Source organism: Gigantopelta aegis, chromosome 7 (genome assembly GCF_016097555.1).
Source record: "Gigantopelta aegis isolate Gae_Host chromosome 7, Gae_host_genome, whole genome shotgun sequence".
In the NCBI taxonomy this organism is placed as follows: Eukaryota; Metazoa; Mollusca; class Gastropoda; order Neomphalida; family Peltospiridae; genus Gigantopelta; species Gigantopelta aegis.
In genome coordinates, this window is record NC_054705.1 from 21,395,993 (window position 1) to 21,420,484 (window position 24,492).

Genomic DNA, 24,492 nt, shown 5'->3' on the forward strand with positions numbered 1-24,492 from the left:
AGCACTCACTCAGGGTTTGGAGTCGGTATCTGGATGAAAAATCCCATGCCTCGACTGGGATCCGAACCCAGTACCTACCAGCCTGTAGACCGATGACCTAACCACGACGCCACCGAGGCCGGTTTATGTAATATAGGTTCTCGGGTCACTTTATTTTACCGTTAGGCACAAAAACCAAACTGGCGAGCACTCGACCTCCTGAACGTGCCTCTGGCGTAAGTTCAGTCAAACGTTCGCTAGGATGATTGTCCCGCTACACAGTAAACCAAATTACCACTTCGGGAACCAATCAAATAGTTCGCTAAGGTTACCGAAATGGCCGAACTTGGGGCTTCTGACCCCCCCCCCCAAAAAAAAAAAAAAAAACCAACAAAAAAACCCCTCAAAACAAACAAACAAAAACAACAAACAAACCCAGCAACAACCCCTCTCTCCAGAAAAAAAAAAAAAAAAAAAACGAAGAAGGAGAAGGAGAAGAAGAAGAAGAAGAAAGAAGAAGAAGAAGAAGAAGAAGAAGAAGAAGAAGAAGAAGAAAAAGCTAGTTCACGATTCCACGTTGCTTGTCGAAAAGAAGGAGAAATGTATTTGCTTAACTGATATCTAAGCACGTTGTTTAACAACACGTAGCCCAGTGGTAAAGTGCTAGCATGATGTGCGGTCGGTCTAGGATCGCGCCCCCTTCGTTAAACCCACTGGGCTATTTCTCGATCCGGCTAGTGGACCACGACTGGTATATCAAAGGTCGTGGTATGTGTTATCCTGTATATGAAATGATGCATATAAAATATTCAATACTATTAATGGAAAAATGGAGCGTGTTTCCTCTCTAAGACTAAACGTAAGAATAACAAAATGTCTGACATCCAATAGCCGATTGTTAAACACACCAATCTGATTAAAATTAGCTCTACTGGTCTCACCAGTAGATCTAACAGCATTGCATGGACATTTCATCTACAAATAACAATTTAAATATCGACCAATTACACTTCGCCTTTTATAACGTTATTCGGGAACATACAAATTCTAAAAATACTGGTCTAGACCGGTATTTTTAGAATTTTTATTATCCCGAAATGTATCCAATAGGCGAACTTGTTGGTTTATTTCATTAAAAAAAAAAAATGGGGGAGGGGATGCAGTGATAAACAGATTTTATGGCTATACCATCACAGTTTTTTATCGTCTTGAAACGAATTTTATATAAAATTTTGTATTGAAATTAGTTTCCGGCATGCTTCGTAATTCACCAGAATCATTTCGTATACCCTCGGCATAATCTCGAATGTTTTTCAAATTCTTTTCAAATCACTGGCATGATTCTGCACACATTAAACACACATTCCTTTTCTTTCTTTTTTCCTGATGACCATCAGTTCAAAATCAACAGAAAACAAACAAGACATACGCTCTTTATTTTCACAAAGTCTGTAATGCTCCATTAGCGAATTACCCTGCGTCTAACATAGTTATATATATTCACCAATCGCTATATTATAAAGACAACATTTCTTTCTCGTTTATCAGGGATATCATATGCAGGGCCGGATCCAGGCGTTTCTTTGGGCGGGGACTAAATGGAAAATGACATATGGATCAACCAACTCGTGAAACAGCCAACCCAATGAATTTAAAAAAAAAAAAAAAAAAAAAAAAAAAAAAAAAAAAAAAAAATAAGGTATTTGACTATATTTAGAGGGGGTGGATCCCCACGTCCCCACCCGCTTGGATCCGCCTCCGATATGAACAATAATTCTGCAGAAACTTGTATAATGAAAATAATGACAGTGAAGTACCAATGTTAAAGCGACAGACCCTAGGTTTTAAACAAGTCTGTATTTTTTCACTATTAGAGCCGTTTGTTTTTTGATAATTGAAATCAGACATTACTTGGGTTTTGTTATTTAGATAATACATTTCCGAAGATCTCGAGCTACTACTTAGTGGACCAATTCTCCTACTGTGTTTTCACACGACTGAATGTGCTGTCCTCACTGTGGAAAAGTACATATAAAATATAATTTGCTGCTAACAAAAAAATAAAATAAAATAAAAAAATATACCTATATGCGTCAGAATTATCAAATGTTTTTGACATCCAATAGCCAATGATTATTAATAAATCAATGTGATCTAGTGGTTTCCTCAACCAAAAACCCCCCAAACTTTTACCATTCTGGAATGTGACAGTGATGCGGTAACATGAAATAGGCCTTTGCTATTACAGATTTCTTTTGTTTGGTCATTTCGGGAATGTGGCAGTTAAAAGACGATACGGTAATCAGGCTCGTGGGAACCGCCACCCCCCCCCCCCCCCCCCCCCCTCGTGGACGAAAATGTACGTTTTTTTGTCCTGCTCTATCGAATTAAGGTACCAATATAATTTGCCTCTACCCACTAGAGGCTGATAACCCCTATTAATCATTGTGCCCCTCCCCAGCCAACCTCGTGCAGTTCTTCTGCCAGAAATAAAATGTTGGGTATGGCGCTATGAAATTGAATATTTACAATGAGTGTGCTGAATGCAACTGCAGTCAATAGGGGGTATGGGAACATGGGTGTGTGTGTGTGTGTGTGGGTGTGGGGGGGGGGGGGTCTCCCCAGAAAGAAATTGGGTTAGGTTTAGGGTTAGGTTCTAGAAGATCACACAGCAATGATGTCATTAATTTTGTCATTAAAAAAAAATCAAAAAATCTGCAAAACAATTTGGGTATAGCGCAATACCCATATTACCCTGTGGCAGAAACCTTGCTTCAGATATCGTTCCTAGAGGCCTGCTAGTACCTCTTAGTGTGTTGATGGGTTTGTTGAATTGTTGTTAAAACACAGAACATAGCTACAAATGAAAACGAAATCTCCATGACGTCAAGGGAGAAAGATTTGCAAGCCGTCTACAATGTCTTGACCAATACTGTCAGCATATATCTGATTTATCTTATATTTGTCTAATGATAGCACTGTCTTCAATGGACAATATCCTCATATGAAACCTTAATCATTTCTTTGGGACAATGTCTCAGGGCCCGTAATAGGAAGCACAGAACATTGAACGAGAAATTACCATAAAGTCAAGAGAGAAAGATTTGCAAGTCGTCTATAATGTCTTGATCAACACATACATTTGGTTTATCTTATATTTGTCTAATGGTAGCACTGTCTTCGATGGACAATATTCTCGTCTGAAACCTTAATAATGTCTTTGGGGCAATGTCTGAGGGCCCGTAATAGGAAGTAAAAGATGGTCATGGGCCTAATTCACTAAACTCTCGCAACTTTGCGATCTCGCAGTGCATTGCTAAAAAACTCGCAAAGAGGATGCTTTGCTGTCTAGCAGAGCCTAAGAGAGCGTTGTGAATTAGGCCTCTGGTGTAATGTCTTCATAGCATGCCAACAGAAATACGTCCTCCTAAGAAACCATATGACCTGCTGGAAATATGACAGCATGTGGTTTGGGATAGTGTGTGGAAAATTAGGACCTTTGTCATGTATTTTTAGAGCATGGTGGAATTAAAATATAACACAATTTTGAGCTACATAGCAGATGAGATAATTGTACGTAAACCTTTCTCTTGAAAAATGACTTCTGACATATGCAGGTGAATTTCTATTTTGCCTGCTAGATTTAAAAAAAAAAAAATAGACACATCCCAAACAAGAAGTGAAAATGATAGAAAAGAAGCACTAAATTGTGTTACAGCGTCTTGCAATGGTATTTCACGACTAGGTTCATAATACCACACAAACTGCAACCAGATGGCACAAGTGTGATCGTCCCGTCAATGAATCCAAATTGTTACAACCACGTGATTACGAACACCAATGGTCGATCTAGAACAGACTAACAGATGTCTTTTTTGTCATCGATCCACGTGTATGACGTCACAAACAAACATGAATAGAACAAATCTACATCAAAATCGGAGTGTTCAGGAGGATAATGTGACGTGTTCAGGATGTCGAGCGCTTGCGAACAATTTGACTGGTACCACTGTCTTCTGCCATATATAATCACATTCATCTAACGTTAATCGCACAAATCAGTCTAACGAGCGACCGCAATTGCTTGCCCTCCTGAACAGGTTACAGGTTTCCAACGCATCCTATTCACAATTTGACAAACTACCACAAAAGGTCTGCCTCCTGAACGCAACTAGGACATATTGCGCTCGGTCTCCTGAGCGCGACTTGGACATATTTAAAAACAAAAGATTCTCACGAATAACAAACAAATAATATGGCAAGTATGTTAGCTCGTCTTTGAGGAAGAAGAAAAACAAAAAACAAAACAAAAATCCAGTCTGTTACGAAACTACGACTGACTGACAGAAGCCGGCTTTAGCTGGACTATATCGGCTGCACCAATCGCTGAAGACGTTGTTTCTGCTTCGGGTATGACGTCACTGTTGACGGGAATGGCTTTCGGCGGAGACGGGGAGAAAAGAGGCTCACTGCTGGACTTGACAAGCATGCTGCCGTTGTCGAAAGTGATGTGTTGGCGACTCGTGTCGCTGTGCATGCCGTGGCTGGCGGCCAGGGCAGAGATGGGCAAGAGTGTGGGCGGGTTGGAGGGAGCGGTAAGGGCGGCTAACACGGCCGAGTTGCTCCGGTACAGATTGGAGTATGACGGCAACGGTCGCATGTCATTGGCTGAAAGAAAAAGACGTTTTGTGTGTATTAAGATTAATTCCGTATGTTTAAGAAACGGAGCCCTACCAATAATTAATATTGTTATACCATTTTAGATAAGATTTTAAGAGAATATTTCACATTTCTTTGTTTTTAAATGCGGTTTTATTTAGTAATGGATTTTATTTTACATGTACTTCCTTGTTTTGCGCCATTTAATATATTCTACTATAATATCTTACACCACAAAGGACTACACATATGTTTGTAGGACTGTATTCTACATGTCTGTTTGTCTGTCTCTCTCTGTCTCTGTCTTTTCTCTCTCTCTCTCTCTCTCTCTCTCTCTCTCTCTCTCTCTCTCTCTCTCTCTCTCTCTCTCTCTGGGTAGGTGTTAACCACTTGCACCGACCAGTGATCCATAACTGGTTGAACAAAGGCCATGGTTTGTGCTATCCTGCCTGTGGGAAGTGCAAATAAAAGATCCCTAGCTGCTAATCGAGTAGCCCATGTAGTGGCGATATTGGGTTTCCTGTCAAAATCGGTGTGGTCCTTAACCATATGTTTGACGCCATATAACCGTAAATAAAATGTGTTGAGTGCGTCGTTAAATAAAAAATTTCTTTCTTTCTTTCTGTCTACATGCCTACTATTTATCTGTTGCGTCTCCAACTAACCAGGGGCGAGACGTAGCCCAGTGGTAAATCGCTCACTTGATGCGCGGTCGGTTTGGGATCGATCCCCGTCAGTGGACCCATTGGGCCATTTCTCGCTCCAGTCAGTGCACCACGACTGGTACATCAAAGGTCGTGGTATGTGCTATCCTGTCTATGGGATGGTGCATATAAAAGATCCCTTGCTGCTAATCGAAAAAGTAGCCCATGAAGTGGCGATGTCCAGCGGGTTTCCTCTCTCAATATCTATGTTGTCCTTAACCATATGTCCGACGCCATATAACCGTAAGTAAAATGTGTTGAGTGCATCGTTAAATAAACTATTTCCTTCTTCTCTAACTAACTCTCTGTCAGTATGTCTGTATGCTTATTTATCCATCTATGCATCCATCCAATTGTACAACGACTGGTATATCAAAGGCCGTGGTATGTACGACCCTGTCTATGGGATGGTGCATACAAAATATCCCTTGCTGCCAATCAAAAAGAGTAGCCCATGAAGTGGCGATGTCCAGCGGGTTTCCTCTCAATATCTATGTGGTCCTTAACCATATGTCAGACGCCATATAACCGTAAGTAAAATGTGTTGAGTGCATCGTTAAATAAACTATTTCCTTCTTCTCTAACTAACTCTCTGTCAGTATGTCTGTATGCTTATTTATCCATCTTTGCATCCATCCAATTGTTTTTCTGTGTCAGTCAGTCAGTCAGTCTGTGGGTTGAAATATTTGTCTGTCTGTCGGTTGTCGGGTCCATCTATTTGTCTAGCTGTGTATCATATTATCTGACTCTCTGTATCTAACTGGGTATTATTATTAAACTCACCCGAGGATGTTTCTGATCGACTGAGCGTCAAGTCCAGCAGCCCATGTGACTGAATATGACTGCTGTTCAACATGGCCGATTGTTGCTGTAAGGTGGTGGATGACGTCATCTGTGGCTGAATCTGACGTGGCAGCGACAGAGGAGAGTTCTGAGACATGGGGTCCTTGGTAAGACACTTGGACTTTAAAGACTGAGTCTTCGGCTTTCTCTTCCGTGTTTGAATCCCGTCCTTTTTCATAGAGAGCGGCCGGTTTACCTAGCGTAGTGATACATATACATAAATTATATTAATATGAAGCACTCTCGTTTTGAGTATATGTCGATAAAGCTGGGAAGCCGTACATATGACAAGCTAAAGTTAAGGTTTGCTTTGTTTAACGAAACAACTAGAGCACATTGATGTATTAGTTATCAGCTACTGAATGTCAAACATTTGGTAATTTTGTGGAATGCTTTGTTTAACGACACCACATGACCACATTTATTTACAAATCATCGGCTACTGCATGTCAAACGTTTGGCAATTTTCACATATAGTCTTAGAAAAGAAACCCGCCACATTTTTTCCATTAGTAGGAAGGGATTTTTTATATGCACCATCACACAGACATGTATCAGTTTCGTGCATTTTGGCCGAACATTTGCATAATTGTGGCCGAATTTAAGGTTTTGCTCGTATGCTTATGGATGGGCGGAGGCATAAGCAGATTAATGTTTGAATTAATGTATAGGTAAATCTATGTGTCACATCCATAGCAAAATAAGCTAGAAGTGGAACCAAATCTGGCGACAATTTGGCGACATTGAATCACACTTGTAACAGAATTTTTCTTGGGTCAAACACTTTCTGAGCATTTTGAACTTTTAAAACCATGAATTGGCATTTTTTGGATCCATAATTGATGTACATTTACTACTTTCTCTAACGTAGGGCGGAACGTAGCCCAGCGGTAAAGCGTTCGCTTGATGCGCGATCGGTGTGGGATCGATCCCCGTCAGTGAACCCATTGGGCTATTTCTCGTTCCAGCCACTGCTCCACAACTGGTGTAACAAAGGCTGTGGTATGTACTATTCTGTCTGTGGGATGGTGCATATAAAAAATCCCTTGCTGCAAATCGAAATGAGTAGCCCATGAAGTGGCGATAGCAGGTTTCCTCTCTCAATATCTGTGTGGTACTTAACCATATGTCTGACGCCATATAATCGTCAATAAGATGTGTTGAGTGCGTCGTTAAATAAAACATTTCTTTCTTTTTCTCAAACGTACAAATAATGTATAACACTAATAATACATTCTAATTTTTCTGCTACATATTGTTTTAGTTTTCAGCCAATACAGATTCATAGCAAAAACACATTAAAATAATTAAAATACCTAAAAACAGTTGGGACCAATTAAACTTAATTACAAGACATTAGCGTTCACCACTACTACAACAACAACGACGACGACAACAACAACAACAACGACGACGACGACGACAACAACAACAACGACGACGACGACAACAACAACGACGACAACAACAACAACAACAACAACGACGACAACAACAACAACACGAGCCCAACCTGGTGTAACTTGTAGTAAAGACCGCACGCGTTACAGACCGGTTCCCCCTCGCCGTTCCGCCTCCACAGCGTTGTAGTGCTAGTTCCACAGTTAGCACACAACAGACCCAGTCTACGATTACTACCACTGGCTTGTTGCTGGAAACAACAATATGGTGATAAAAACAACAACAATAAATTAATAAATCAATCAATCAATCAATCAATAATAATAATAATAATAATAACAACACTAGAGCACATTGATTTTTATCTTATCATCGGCTATTGGACGTCAAACATATGGTCATTCTGACAGTGTTTTTGAGAGATAACCCGCTGTCGCCACATAGGCTACTCTTTTACGACAGGCAGCAAGCGATCTTTTATTTGCGCTTCCCACAGGCAGAATAGCACAAACCATGGCTTTTGTTGAACCGGTTATGGATCACTGGTCGGTGCAAGTGGTTTACACCTACCCATTGAGCCTTGCGGAGCACTCACTCAGGGTTTGGAGTCAATATCTGGATTAAAAATCCCATGCCTCGACTGGGATCCGAACCCAGTACCTACCAGCCTGTAGACCGATGGCCTAACCACGACGCCACCGAGGCCGGTCTTACCATAACAATGACGTGACGTCAACAATGCTTTGCAGTTTTAATATGCTTACTGATGTCAAAGCGATACGACGTACATTTTATTAAATACAGTTCAGACAAGTACGAACAGAATCGTTGTTTGACATTTGTAAGCATATTTGTTTTATAAATATAAAATATGCATGGATCTAATACTACGTAATGAAGATTGCTAGCGACTGTGCTGTTCTGTTGAAATATTTTTCTACATGTGTTGTGTGGATAGGCCTATATGAATAGAGGTAAGCGTTTGTTTGTTTGTTTGTTTATCAAGACAGTTGATGTCACATGTTTGAAAGCGTAAGCTCCGGGGTGGGGGTGGAGGTCCTGAGTAGTATATAGGCCGGCCTTTATACTACTGTCCTGTCCCCCCCCCCCCCCCCCCATCGAAGATGAACATTACTTTTTTTCCTCAAAAATCGGATTTTTGGCCAACCCACTAGACTGAGCCCTCTTCTAGATAATGTGCACAGCCCACGCTCTCCCCTCCATTGGCGTACCCAGGGTTTTATACTGGAGAGTCACCCAGTCCTATGCCGTTGTGCAACCGTCCGAGTGTTAAAGTAGGATGGGCGGGGGGCGGGGGGGGGGGGGTGGGAAGGGGGCGGCCATGACACCCACTGGATACGTCATTGTGCGAAGGGATCATGCCCCAAAAGTATCTGGGGAAACTTGAAAATGCTTAATTCGCTAAACAGACTTAAAATGGGCCAAAAACATTAAAGGAACATTCCTGAGTTTACTGCAATGTTTAAGATGTTATCAACTAACAGATACTTTTTAACGATTGTAATTACACATCAAATATAGTTTTCTGCATAAAATATTAGTGACTGTATATTAAACGTGTTTCTGATCGTTCTAATATTTGTACTAGGTTATATTTCATTTTATTACCTAAAATATGTTTTTTTCGTACGTACGAAATTATTTGAAGACAAACTCCAGTTTGGGCTTCTTACAAATATTAAGACGACCAGAAACACATTGAATATACAGACACTGATATTCTAAACAAGAAAATATATTTAATATGTAAGTTTAATCGTAGAAATATTTTATTAATCGGAAATATCTTACAATGCAGCAAACTCAGGAATGTCCCTTTAATATTATTAATTTTAATAGAATTAACTGGATTTCAAACTGAATACTTAAACAAACAAAAATAATAAGGAAGGAAATGTTTTATTTAACGTCGCACTCAACACATTTTATATGGCGTCGGACATATGGTTATGGACCACACGGATAATAAGAGAGAAAACCCGCTGTCGCCACTTCATGGGTTACTCTTTTCGATTGACAGCAAGGGTTCTTTTACATGCACCATCCCACAGACAGAATAGTACATACCACAGCCTTAGTTACACCAGTTGTGGAACACTGGTTGGAACGAGAAATAGCCCAATGGGCCCACCGACGGGAATCGATCCTAGACCGACTGCACATCAAGCGAACGCTTTACCACTGGTCGACGTCCCGCCCCGCGAAGTGTTTATGCCAAAAAAGTATCTGGGGAAATTTGAAAATGTTTAATTCAATAAATTGTGGAGCACTGGCTGGAAAGAGAAATAGCCCAATGGGCCCATCGACGGGAGTCGATCCTAGACCGACCGCGCATCAAGCGAGTGCTTTACCACTGGGCTAAGTTCCGCCCCCAAAATAATAAATAAATAAAACTATATTTTGTTATTCAGAATGTTACTCCAAAATTATAAACAGAAAAGTAGACAAACCAGCATCTGTTTGGGGAATTTCAGCTCATGTTGGCTAACTTGATTGACGGACGTTTCTTCCGCTACGTCTTCTGGCGACAGACTCTGAAATTATGTACCAAAAGAAAGAAAGAAATATTTTGTTTAATGTCGCACTCAACACAATTTTATCTAGTTATATGACGTCAGACATAAGGTTAAAGACTACATATATAATGTGAGATAAAACCTGCTGCCGCCATTTTATTGGCTACTCTTTTCGATTAGCAGCACCGATTTCTTTTTATATTCACCATCCCCTACAGACAGAATAGTACATACCACGGTCTTTTTAACACCAGTTGTGGGGCATTGGCTGGAACGAGAGATAGCCGTCCCTCCACTGGCGTAGCCAGGATTTTATATTAGACGGGGAGGGGGTCGGGTGGTGGGTGGGGGACGCACACAATGTTGTTGTTGTTCTTCTTCTTTCTTGTTGATGTTTTGTTTTTGTTTTTGTTTTAAAGCCGCACACCCTAGTTCCATCCAGCAAAAATAAATTATAATTTGGTTAATCTACAAACCTGTAACACACTTAGATCACGTTTTTATCAAATGGAGTGAAAAAGCAGGTTTTATATCGATAAATACCATGGGAATCCCCATGTCCCAATTGCTTGAAATAATTTTGAAAGTTTGTATTCTGATGTCACCGGTAGATGTCGCTCGAAGCACAACAATGCCTACGTCACGACAAATTTCACAGACTTGGGGTGCGTTCTTTTCACCTCTCCTGGACATGTTCCAACTGTTCTGTCCTGGTTGTATCCCCTCTCCAGATATCGTAGGACTTAGCAAAATTGTTGGTTTTAAGGGTTTGTAACGTTTTGTATTGAGATACTTACTTGTCTGAACTTCATTGTTACTGAAAATGTTCACGAACTGTGAAGAAAAATCTCACAAATGAACAACAACAAATCGGATGTTGATTGCGCGAACCGTGCACGAGAATACAAACCGAACCAAAATGATAACGGTCACGTGGTATACCAACATCTGTGACGTTTACACAGGAAGATTCTCTCTAAAAATAGATTGGACCTCGCTTGCTTAACGGTTTTTTCTCGACAGCACATCTTGTGAAAAAATGCAAAAAATGCATTTCATGGTTTTACAAACAACAGGATTACCAAAAAGCACTTCAGGTGAATGGAAATGTGTATTCTAAATAATAAAATGTAAGTAAAGTGCAATTTTATTTGTAAAAAATGGGGTTTAATAGCGAAAAACAACGCCGTAATGGTTAACAAATAGCCGTAACTAGGGCGTGTCCCTTTAATTTGTGGTATGAACTATGTATATTTGTTAGGATATACTTTAATTACCACGAAGTAGTACAGACATAGCATAATTGATATATTTACCTTTTCATAACCACTGTCCATATAGCCTTTACTTCTGTCGTCTTCTTCGGAGTCTCCCTACAATAAAATATTATAGCTTAAAATGATTATTTCTTTCCTTGCTGTTTACATGTGAGAGCAGCAACGCGAATGGTTGCTATGTTCAAAAAAAAAAAAAAATAGACCAGGTGCCACTTACAGACATGCTGATTGGATAGTGACTTTAAAGTATTGTGCGCGGCATAACTTAAATAAATAAATAAATGTGATAAATAAAATAAAGAAAAAAAAAAAAAAAAAAAAAGAAAGTAATAAGATATATAAATAAAATAAATAAATATATAAGATACATAAATTTATATTAATTTCTTTTTTTAATTTTATTATTATTATTATTATTATTATTATTATTATTTATTATTATTATTTTATTAGTTTTTTTGTTGTGTTTTTTACTGCTATAAGTGTATAAGTTACGTTTGATGCTAAAAATAAAATATATAAATAAAATAAATAAATATATAAGATACATAAATTTATATTAATTTCTTTTTTTAATTTTATTATTATTATTATTTTATTATTATTATTATTATTATTATTATTATTATTTATTATTATTATTATTATTATTTATTATTATTATTTTATTAGTTTTTTTGTTGTGGTTTTTTTTACTGCTATAAGTGTATAAGTTACGTTTGATGCTAAAAACAACAACACCTGTTTGTTATTCTATTTTGTCTAACACTAGACAAGCTCTACTATTATATCAAATAATAATAATAATAATAATAATAATAAATACATTTTTAAAAAGCGATCTACCTCTATTTGCTGTTTTACATTTGACCGACTCAGGCTGTTCATCTTGTGGTACAAGCTGCACGCGTTACAGAGGTAGTGGCCCGTGACGTCACGACGCCACAGTGGCGTCGACATGGCACCGCAATTGACGCATTCCCGACCCTCTTGGTAGTAGTCTCCATCTAAAAATAGAACAGGTTTAATTTTATATGCAGTCCCAGAGCCGTGACTAGAGGTGTCTTCAAAAATACGAAAAAGTGTCATGTTTAGTGTAAAGGTGTCATTTCTGTTTACCAAGAGAAGATCCTCAACCACTGCGCCTTGATCAGCGGCGAACACCCCCCCCCCCCCCCCCCCCCCCCCCCCCCCCCCCCCAATATATTCAAGAGTCCTTTTTCTTCTCCTCGTGGTTGCCCTTTTCACGGGTTGGTCCAAGTGCACTTTCGCCACTTATATCCCCTCCAAAAAAATTCCCGAATCCGTTCCTGTTGATTGGTTTGTACTGCCACTATCTAGTATTTTAGGCTAAAATAAACAGAATCCACCTTTTTATAAGAACATCAATGTACGTTTTTCATACAAAACAAGCAACCCCAACCCCAACCCTGATCCCTACATACACCCAACCTCTCCTTGATTATAACTCTCAGTGGAAGTGTTAAATCGATTTATGCCAGATGAGTTTTCAAATGACACTAAGGGGAGACAACAAATAAATGGCTCGTTACTCGGTAAAAAACGAAGTAATTATTTGTAGATCTCTAGTCATTATTATGGATCACCGGCCTCGGTGGTGTCGTGGTTAAACCATCGAACATAAGGCTGGTAGGTACAGGGTTCGCAGCCCGGCACCGGCTTCCAGCCAGAGCGAGTTTTAACGACTCGATGGCGATGGGCAAGTGTAAAACTACTACACCCTCTTGTCTCTCACTAACCAACTAACAACTAACCCAGTGTTCTGGACAGACAGTCCTGATCCTATAGCCGAGGTGTGTGTCCAGGACAGCGTGCTTGAACCTTGGTTATATATCAGCACAAAAAAACTTGAAATGAAAATTAGTATTATTACAAATTTCGTAAACATTCATTTGGACAATCAGTCATTCATTACAATAATATCGATTTGAAAATAACGTAGTAGATAATACACTCGTAAATCGAACCAGAAAGAAAGAAAGGAAAAACAAACAAACAAACAAACAAACATCCGAAAAACCAATTTAATACCAAAAGGAATGAATGAATGAATGAATGAATGAATAAATAAATAAAAGGATGAATGAATGAATGAATGAATGAATGAATGAATGGAAAATCTAATTTAATACCAAACGTCATGAATTAATGAACCAACCACCCAACCAACCGATCAACTAAGCAATCCATATCCACCCATCTATCCTTTCGAAAACCCACCCACCTACCTACCTACCCATAATACAAGTAATTAGGCAACGACCCAACAAACTTTTCAAGCCACCAAGTAAGCAACTGATGGCCAGAACCGTGGGAAGCAATAATTTGACAAAGATCAGGTGGCTTTGAGAAAGTCTGTAAGCCACCCGGATATAACCTTCAGATGCTTACGAAGCCCTCCAAATTTCGAAACTTTTATGATTTTAAAGGGACATTCCTGAGTTTGCTGCAATTTTTAAGACGTTATCGACTAACAGAGACTTTTTAACGATCGTAATTACATATCAAATATATTTTTCTACATAAAATATTAGTGGCTCTATATTAAACTTGTTTTTGATCGTTCTAATATGTGTCCTAGGTTAAATTTCATTTTATTTCCTAAAATATAATCTTTTCGTACGTACGAAAAAATTTGACGACAAAATCCCATTTGGGCTTCTCACAAATATTAAGACGACCAGAAACACATTAAATATACAGACACTGATATTCTAAACAAGAACATATATTTAATATGTAAGTTTAATCGTAGAAATATAGTATTAGTCGGAAACATTACAATGCAGCAAACTCAGGAATGTCCCTTTACAGACTATGTTACATTCTCAGAAACAGAGTAAAATAAATTCCTAAACGTGCAGGTTATGATCAGTAATTACAATTTGAGTTAACATGGACACTAATGGGGCAGGGTGTTTTTCTCCGAGATCCCATGGTTATCAGGATCGACCCCTCTTGTTTTCGTGTTGTTGTTTATTTATTTATTTATTTATGTTTTGGGTTGTTTTTGTGTTATTTTGTTTGGATTTTTTTTTTTTTTTAGGGTGGGTGGGTGGTTGGTGGGTGTGGGTGGGTTGTTACATGTTTGTTTTTGTTATGGAGGAGGGAGATGGGGTCGGGGATGATGATTTATGTGCTTGTTTTGCGTTAGTCTTTCCATTGTAATTACAACATTGCGACTTAATAATAATAAGATCATGCATGTATTACGTTGTCGACTGGCATATCAAAGGCCGTGGTACGTACCACCCTGTCTGTGGGATGGTGCATATAAAAGATCCCTTGCTGCTAATCGACAAAAGTAGCCCATGAAGTGGCAACAGCGGGTTTTCTCTCTCAATATCTGTGTGGTCCTTAACCATATGTCTGACGCCATATAACCGTAAATAAAATGTGCTGAGTGCGTCGTTAAATAAAAAAAGAAAAAAAGAAAGTATTACGTTGTTTGTGGGAAGTGTTTGCAAAAGGAATAGCCTATTTAGTAGCAACAATGGTTCTTCTCTGTACACTAATGTTGAAATAACATTTTATTATATTTTTCCTGTTTATATCTAGTTAATATTCAAGCACGCTTACCGGGCTACACCCTTCACCTATTTGGGCTGTTTATTCATTAAGACCGGTATTGGGACATAATCTTAGTACCCATCAGCCCTAAGATTACGGTCTATGAAATGCTGCTGCGGGTGGACAAGGTCGCGGGCTGTCAAATGACATGCGAATCGACGCTTTGGGTTCGAAACCTGCGAACTGAGACTTTGTGTTTTTAAATATTAAAATCTACTGAGGGGTCTCCCTGCGGTCCTTACCCATACAGCCAGTGCACCACGACTGGTATTCCAAAGATGTATGTCCTATCCTATCTGTGAGATGATGCATTAAAATATCCCTTGCTACTATATTTCAACATTACCAATAGCCGATAATAAAAAAATCAATGTGCTCCAGTGGCGTCGTTAAACACATTTAAAAAAAAAACTTTTTTTAATCATATGCCCAACGCCATATAACCATAAATAAAATGCGTTGAGTGCGTCGTTAAATAAATCATTTTCTTCCTTCTTTCTCTCTCTGTCTCTCACTACGTTCTATCTATCTCTCATTCATTCCATTCCCCCTCCCCCTCTCTTTCTCTCACACATTGTCTGCTTAGGTAACATAAGTACATATATTTAAACACAATGAATGACCTGTCATAATAAAATACATGTACAAGTTGATGTGGATACACAAACAGGCAAAGAGAAGAGAGGGAGCGATACACTAAAAATGCGAAGCGGAAAAATGCCCCGACCTTCCACCCCCAAACTCTGGAAATAATGCATTGCCCCCAACCCGAATGAAAAATCAACCCTCCCCCACACACCTTCCAATGACGGGAACATGATCTTAAAACACCAATAAAATCAAGCTCGCGCTATTACGAAAGTTATCCAAAACTATTCGTAAATTCATTGGTCCCAGCTGCTCAAACAGTTGCGAAAGATGAAAGTATTGGGAAAACTAAATTTCGACTGTTTATTTGAACAGTCCTCAACCAGGAAGCTGATCGATACGGTTTGAACTTGGTCAAACGCGGGACAGCGAGATTCCACCCGAACTAACGCGTACCTCGGAAACACGACAGATTAGTTTAGCTACAAACCTTGCCGACACTCTAATGGTTGGTTTGAGTGCGTCGTGTGGGGATAGTGTTGACATAACTACCGAGATTCTGTTTGAATTCGTTGGTTCACGATGTGTCAAATCTGGCTACAGGAAATCGATGGGAAAAGTAACCGGAAGGTCTGAATACGCATGCCTAGAAAAACCGGAACTAGAGGGAACTTTCATGAGCCATAATGTTTAACAACGGCGTTAAAAAGTTATATTTTAGATTCACGAATATCTTATCTCCGCTGGTTTCGGTGGGGTCGTGGTTAAGACATAGGAGTTAAGGATGGTAGACATTGGGTTCGCAGCCCGATACCGGCTCCTACCCAGAGCATGTTTAAAAGACTTAGTGGGTAGGTGTAAGACTTCTCTCTCCAGGGGCGTGCGCAGAAAATTTTGCAGGAGGGAGGGGAGGGGGGTTCGACCCCCAACCCAACCCCCCCCCCCCCCCCGCGCACGCGCCTGCTGTCACTAACCCACTGTCCTCGACAGACACTTCAGATAGCCGAGGTGTGCCACGAACTGCGTTTATGAACTTTAATTTGCTATAAGCACGACAATAGGTTAAAATGAATGAATGAATGATACATTCTTCTTAATCCGGCTGCTGACATTGGAAATATTTTCGAAGGGGAACCTAGTTCTATACAAAGAACACATGGGTTAGTTCCTCGGTTGCAGAGACCGCAGAACGACGGGTGGGAAATAAAGAGTCTCAAGGCTTTAATTTGACCAAACCATGCGGGCGGGACGTAGCCCAGTGGTAAAGCGTTAGCTTGAAGCGCGGTCGGTGTAGGATCGATCTCCGACGGTGGGCCCATTGGGCTATTTATCGTGCCAGCCAGTGCACTACGACTGGCATATCAAAGTCCGTGGTATGAGCTACCCTGTCTCTGGGATGGTGCATATAATTTTTAATATCCCTTGCTACTAATGGAAAAATGTAGCGAGTATCCTCTCTTAAGACTATATGTCAGACTTCCAATAGCCGATGATTAGTAAATCAATGTGCTCTAGTGGTGTCGTTAAATTAAACAAAACAAACAAACAAACGTGGCAAGTGACGTTTTAGGGGGCGAAAGTCATGCTTCCTCGGAATAAAAAATTGGACAAAAGCGTCTTGGATGATGGGGAGGGAGTCGACTCCAAAACCCTCTCTGCACATTAATCCTGCAACAACCACCATCCCCTAACATCTCCAACATCCCTGCTCCTGTTTCTAGCCTATTGTCTATCACTAATAACACATCTGTCGTCGTGACAAAGTCAGGGAAAACAAAACTGAACAATCGTGTTTTATCTGTCAGAGCTATGGGACCACTGATAGTGTTGGCCATCTCATCGCGGCCCTTATCTGTTGTGAGTCCCCCCCCCCCCCCCCCCACCCCCACCCGTCCAGTAGTCCAAGTCTCGATCATTTCGTCAGCACCGCATTGTGTCTTATCGGATGGCTTTGTGGGTCACGAGCTGCTGTCACGCGATAAGATTGCGCGAGCTGCAGGATGCATCTCTTCCCAGAGGCCATGACGTCAATGACTGTCCAAAAATAGCAACCTGGTCGTCACATGACACTAGTGGTTCTTGTTTTGTTTTGTTTTTTTGTTCGTTTGTTCGTTTGTTTGTTTTTTGTTTTGTTTTGTTTGTTTGGGTGGGGTTTTTGGGGGGTTTTTTTGTTTGTTTTTTTTTGTTTGTTTTTTTTGGGGGGGGGGGGGGTGACGATGTCATTGAGACAAAGGGAATGAATGGATGGATGGATGGATGGATGGGTGGGTGGATAGATGGATGGATAGATAGATAGATAGATGGATGGATGAATGAATGAATGAATGAATGCATCAATGAATGAAAGTAAAGTAAAGTTTGTTTTATTTAACGACGCCACTAGAGCACATTGATTTTTTTTTTTATCTTATCAGCGGCTATTGGACGTCAAACATATGGTCATTCTGACACTATTTTTAAGCGGAAACTCGCTGTCGCCACATAGGCTACTCTTTTACGGCAGGCAGCAAGGGTGCTTTTATTTGCGCTTCCCACAGGCAGGATAGCACAAACCATGGCCTTTGTTGAACCAGTTATGGATCACTGGTCGGTGCAAGTGGTTTACACCTACCTATTGAGCCTTGCGAAGTCAGTGAATGAATGAATGAATCAATGAATGAATGATTATTAACAGCATGCCAGCAAAAAAATACTAATGTTGATGTTGACCGAAAAAACTCCACAAGTCACGATGTCAGTATTTCGACCCCTGAAGGTGACGTCTGTATCCAATATAGATATGTTACGAGGGACAGAACATCAGTAATGTTTGATTAAAAGTCAGTAATATATGATTGAATGTCACTAACTTGTCATGTTCGCAATAATATGGATGAGAGGTGTCGTTGTAGTAACGGTTTTAAAGTGTGTTCTGTTTAACGACACCACTAGAGCATATTGATTTATTAATAATCGACTATTGGATGTCAAACATTTGGTAAACATTTTGATGAACAGTCTTAACGGAGAAACCAGCCACATTTTTTGTTCAATTAGTAGAAAGGGATCTTTTATATACACCATCCCAAAAGAAAGGATAGCACATACCACGGCCTTTGAAATATTAGTGGTGCATTGGTTGGAACGAGAAATAGCCCGAATGGGCCCATCGAAAGACATCGATCTCAAACAGACCACACATTAAGCGAGCGCTGTACCACTGGGTAATACGTCCCCCCCCCCCCCCCCCCCCTTGCAGTAAAAGCCAGCTGTAACTATTTTATATCTTTACATACATCGTAAAGGTCTAAAATTAACGAGCTACTCTCGATTCACTAATATCAAAACCTATATTAGCTCGGCCATTTACCTTTCAACAGACCGTTCAAAATTGCGCCAAATTCCCTCAATCAAAATTGCGCACCATTTTCTCTTTGGCATTTAACTGCTCCATTCAAATTCCATAGCACCACCACCACCTCCACCCGCCTGCTACCGATTTGATCGGGCTGCTGGTGCTCCCTTGCACCTGCCAGTGCAGGCGGTCCCTCCTGTCCCCTCCCCCCACCTTTCCTGTCATGGACGGAGGAGCCGGCCAAGGCCGGCTCTTGTGCCCACGACAGGCGTGCACTACAACAGCTTGTTCTGAATGTGCACGTAAAACCCTATGACATGACATGACATATGCAGGGATCGAAGTGCTACCATCCCGACCGGTTTTCGCCGATCAACACCACCACGCGCCATGATATTTCTTAGACTGTCGTTCCGTCGGATCGACAATTATTTTACTTTTATATTCATACATTAGTTTAAAGTTAAAGTTTGTTTAGTTTAACGACAACACTAGAGCACATACATTTATCAACCATCGGCTATTGGATATAAAACATTGGGTAATTTTGACATAGTCTTAGAGAGGCAAATCCGCTACATTTTCCCATTGGTAGCAATGCTACGGCCTTTGATATACCAGTCGTGGTGCACTGGCTACAGTAGTTTCAATCAATCATGTTTGATCCGGCAAGTTTCGCTTCGAGCAGTCAGAATTTATAGCTTATCGGACAGAACATCCGGCTGGGATGTCTGCCAATTTACACCCCTGATATACTGAACTTTATATTTCTTAAATAATTTGAAGAAAACGTAACCTTATAACGTGGGGCGGGACGTATCCTTGTGGTAAAGCGCTCGCTTGATGCGCGATCGGTTTGGGATCGATACTCGTTGGTGCGCCCATTGGGCTATTTCTCGTTCTAGCCAGTGCACCACGACTGGTATATCAAAGGCCGTGGAATGTGTTATCCTGTCTGTGAGATGGTGTATGTAAAAGATCCCTTGCTACTAGGGGCGGGACGTAGCCCAGTGGTAAAGCGCTCGCTCGATGCGCGGTCTGTCTGGGATCGATCCTCGTCAGTGGATCCATTGGGCTGTTTCTCGTTCCAGCCAGTGCACCACGACTGGTATATCAAAGGCTGTGGTGTGTACTACCCTGTCTGTGAGATGGTGCATATAAAAGATCCCTGCTAATCGAAAAAGAGTAGCCCAAGAAGTGGCGACAACGGGTTTCCTCTCTCAATATCTGTGTGGTCCTTAACCATATGTCTGACACCATATAACCATAAATATAATGTGATGAGTGCGTTGTTAAATAAAACATTTCTTTCTTTTCTTGCTACTAATGAAAAAAAAATGTGCGGGTTTCCTCTCTAATACTATGTGTCGGAACTACTGAATGTTTGACATTCAATAGCCAATGATTAATAAATTAATGTGCTCTAGTGGTGTCGTTAAACAGAACAAACTTTAACCGTATCAAGTTTTTCAGTTATTGACCGCAATGAAAAAAATCCGTTTGCATAATCACTATATTAGGGACGGATTTTTTTTGTGATTTGTTTATTTTTATTTTTTCATTTGTTGATGTCGACCCTGTATTCCCCTTTTGGTGGCAAATTACTCGCTGTAAAGATGGTTCCTCTTGTTCCTCGTTGAGTATTTAGCAACAATATTCTAATCAACACAAACCCCGCTACTCCCCTACCATATACAAAATGTTATTTGTTGCGTTACGTGTTTGATGATCTACTCAAACCAGAGATCGTGTCCCTAAATAAACTGTTATGATTGGACTTGTTATCTGTATTTACTTTTGACAGTTATCACAGTTCGTCCCTTATCAAAACCGCCGGTTACTCTGAAGTCTGTTATCATTTCTTGCCACCGGAATACCGAACGGTGTTCAGAGACCCTTATCACCCGAACACCGGGCACGCGCAAACTCGCGTTTTATGGTCTTGTTAGTTGTAACAGTGCATGCATGAGAGAGAGAGAGAGAGAGAGAGAGAGAGAGAGAGAGAGAGAGAGAGAGAGAGAGAGAGAGAGAGAGAGAGAGAGAGAGAGAGAGAGAGAGAGAGGGGGAGAGAGAGAGAGAGAGAGAGGGGGGGGGGGGATATTGAGGGCAGATGCACTTGGAATGGACATACATTTTAAAACAAAATAAAAATAGAATAAAAGGACCAAAATTCATACATCAGGAAAACGACTAAATAAATAGTAAATAAGGGAGGAGAGAGACAGAGAGAGGTAATGAAGGTTGAGGGATGGAGAGACAGAGTGAGATAGAGAGAAAATGAGAGAGATGGGGTGAAGGGAGAGAGACGGGGCGAGAGACACACACACACAGAGAGAGAGAGAGAGAGAGAGAGAGAGAGAGAGAGAGAGAGAGAGAGAGAGAGAGAGAAAGAGGCAGAGAGAGGCAGAGAGACAGAGGAAATGAAGGGTGAGGGATGGAGAGACATAGTGAGATAGAGAGAAAATGAGAGAGAGGGGGTGAAGGGAGAGAGACGGGGCGAGAGACACACAGACACACACACACAGAGAGAGAGAGAGAGAGAGAGAGAGAGAGAGAGAGAGAGAGAGAGAGAGAGAGAGAGAGAGAAGAGGAATGGATGAGTAGGAGGGTAGCCCAATAATAAATAATAATAGTAACAGTTCCATTATGAAATGACAAAGCATACCCTAATACATTAAACCATTCATACATGGACGGAAGAACGGACACAAATTTAACTCAAAATAGTTTTAATTAGCCCTTTTTATAATTATGACCCTATTTGTAATTTCTTTGAGACAAACAATATCTGTATTTTTATTTATTCTTAAACCATAGGTGGGCATTTAGGCCCTAAATACCAAACAACATGCACAACAATATATATGTTTAAAATAAATTTAGGAGGAACAGAGATTATTAAATATATTTGTTTAATAGATATACAGGTAGACAAGGATGGACTCGCGGTGCCGGTTGATTCCCGAGAAGAACAGCAATACCTGTCCGGGAACAACGACAGATGCTTGACAGACAGCGCGATGGCCGATCTATGGTTGTCATGGTAACCTGTGACAGGGATTGGTGTCTGGGAGCAGGACACCTGCTTAATGTGTTCATGTCATCATACAGTTGGAAGCAGCTTCGGATTTGGGAAAATGGAAAATGGAAAATGGAACAAAAAGAAGGAATATCTGTTTAACAACTTCTCAACGCAATAATCAGTCAGCGGTCTTTGATTAGGAATCATGAGGGTTACCGCATTTAATCTAAGCTCTTGACCCCCTCCCCCTCCCCTCCACCCACCCGTTTTTGTTTTTTCCCACATATGCTATTTCACTCCACCAGCAGCAAGCCATACTGTTACGCATTTTCACGAAGATAGGACAAGGCGTTCTGTGTCATTAAAAACAATAAAGGTGAACATTTGCTGGAACGTATCTGGGCATATTTAAAAAAGATCCAAATATTCAATTTAGCAGCTCAGACTAGATTTTGCCTTCAATAATTTCGTACATGTTTAAAACAAAATGCTATTTAAGCTACTGTAACCACTAGGAATACCACAGACACGTGGTGTACAAACATTAATATTCTAAGCAAGAAAATGTAATTAATATCCAGTTTTATTCATTAAAAGCCTTGTTAGCCAGGACATGTTTAAATGGCTGTAAAGTTAGGAATTCCTTTTTAAGAGTCACGACTGTCATTTCTTAATGAAGTATAATGATGAGGAAAGCACTTTAAAATGTATATTTAGGTGTGGTATAACGTGTTCATTAAAATTATACTGATTAAAGGGACATTCCTGAGTTTGTTGCATTGTAAGATGTTTCCGACTAATAAAATATTTCTACGATTAAACTTACATATTACATATATGTTCTTGTTTAGAATATCACTGTCTGTATATTCAATGTGTTTCTGGTCGTCTTAATATTTGTAAGAAGCCCAAACTGGATTTTGTCTTCAAATAATTTTGTACGTACGAAAAATTATATTTTAGGAAATAAAATGAAATTTAACCCAGTACAAATATTAGAACGACCAGAAACACATTTAATTTACAGCCACTAATATTTTATGCAGAAAAATATATTTGATATGTAATTACAATCATTAAAAAGTCTCTGTTAGTCGATAACATCTTACAAATTGCAGCAAACTCAGGAATGTCCCTTTAAATGTATGAAATTTTATTTCTATCTGACACTAAAATATACTTTCCACCCAATACCAACACGAAAGAGCCTATAGAAGAAATAGAGGTTAATCAGAGGAGTAAGTTAGTTAATCTAGATTTCAAACATGTTTCTTGGTTATGAAAAAACCCACAAACACATTGGTTAATCAAAATGTCCTCATATACTTTCGTTAGAATGTTGCATTGATTCTGTTATGTTGGCATCGTTCATGTCTATCAATGTTCGACACCAAAACTATCACTAAATCAAAATGGGTTAATTCAGGAATTTGTCATGCATGGTATTAATGCCTCCTACACAAACTATATTACGTTACTTCGTAATGCGAATTACTTAAAGGGACATTCCTGACTTTGCTCCATTGTAAGATGTTTCCGACTAACAATTTATTCCTACGATTAAACTTACATATTAAATATGTTTTCTTGTTTAGAATACCAGTGTCTGCATATTCAATGTGTTTCTGGTCGTCGTAATATTTCTAAGAAGCCCAAACTGGATTTTTCTTCAAATAATTTCGTACGTACGACAAAAACAATATTTTAGAAAATAAAATGAAATATAACCTAGTACAAATATTAGAACGATCATAAACACATTTAATATACAGCCACTAACATTTTATGCAGAAAAATATATTTGACATGTAATTACAATCGTTAAAAAGTCTCTGTTAGTCAATAACATCTTAAAAAGTGCAGCTAACTCAGGAATGTCCCTTTAATATACAGCCACTAACACTTTATGCAGAAAAATACATTTGATATGTAATTACAATCGTTAAAAAGTCTCTGTTAGTCGATAACATCTTAAAAATTCAGCAAACTCAGGAATGTCTCTTTAAAAGGAATACAAAGGCAACATTTCAAATTCAATTCGACAATAAAAGGAGTATTTTGAAATATGCCAATCACTTCAAACGGTGTAATTATGTTGTCTTAGGCAGAATGTCTTTGCACAGCCCCATCGCTATCTTTCGGAGGAAGATAGCATAACAAAAAAAATTCCAGCTATTGAAAATTGCATTTGTGTTCCTGTTGGAAATCAGAAACATAGTCATTGTTCTTGTAAAACACAGTCCAATATTTAAATAGTATTAAATGATCAAGTCGCAAATGATTAAAATATTTCATTGAATTATACCAGCACAGCATGCTCTAACTGTATTATATTAGCAAGCTCTTTCTGAATTATACGGGCATGCCCGTATTGAATTATATTGTAATGCTCTTAATAAATTATATCCGCATGCTGTTATTGCAATAGGCGTATTTTAATCAATATTGAAATGCTGTTATTGAATTATATTAACATGTTGTTGAATTACATCAGCATGTTCTTGTTATTGTTTAATTAAATCAGCATGCTGAGACTGAATTATATAAGCATGCTGTC

The 24,492-nt window shown here is 39.5% G+C and overlaps 1 protein-coding gene across 1 annotated transcript in view; it reads right to left on the reverse strand.

Annotated features, from left to right (window-relative positions):
- Positions 1–1,399: 1,399 nt before the first annotated feature.
- Positions 1,400–24,492, reverse strand: part of LOC121377772 (transcription factor GATA-4-like) — a 39,996-nt gene continuing 16,903 nt past the window's right edge. Inside the window, exons 2-7 of the mRNA XM_041505862.1 lie at positions 12,247–12,407; positions 11,440–11,496; positions 10,058–10,141; positions 7,699–7,836; positions 6,126–6,381; positions 1,400–4,647 (exon numbers count right to left, since the gene is read on the reverse strand). Coding sequence (XP_041361796.1) covers positions 4,310–4,647; positions 6,126–6,381; positions 7,699–7,836; positions 10,058–10,141; positions 11,440–11,496; positions 12,247–12,407 — 1,034 coding nt within the window. The 3' untranslated portion in view covers positions 1,400–4,309. The remainder of the gene's footprint in view (positions 4,648–6,125; positions 6,382–7,698; positions 7,837–10,057; positions 10,142–11,439; positions 11,497–12,246; positions 12,408–24,492) is intronic.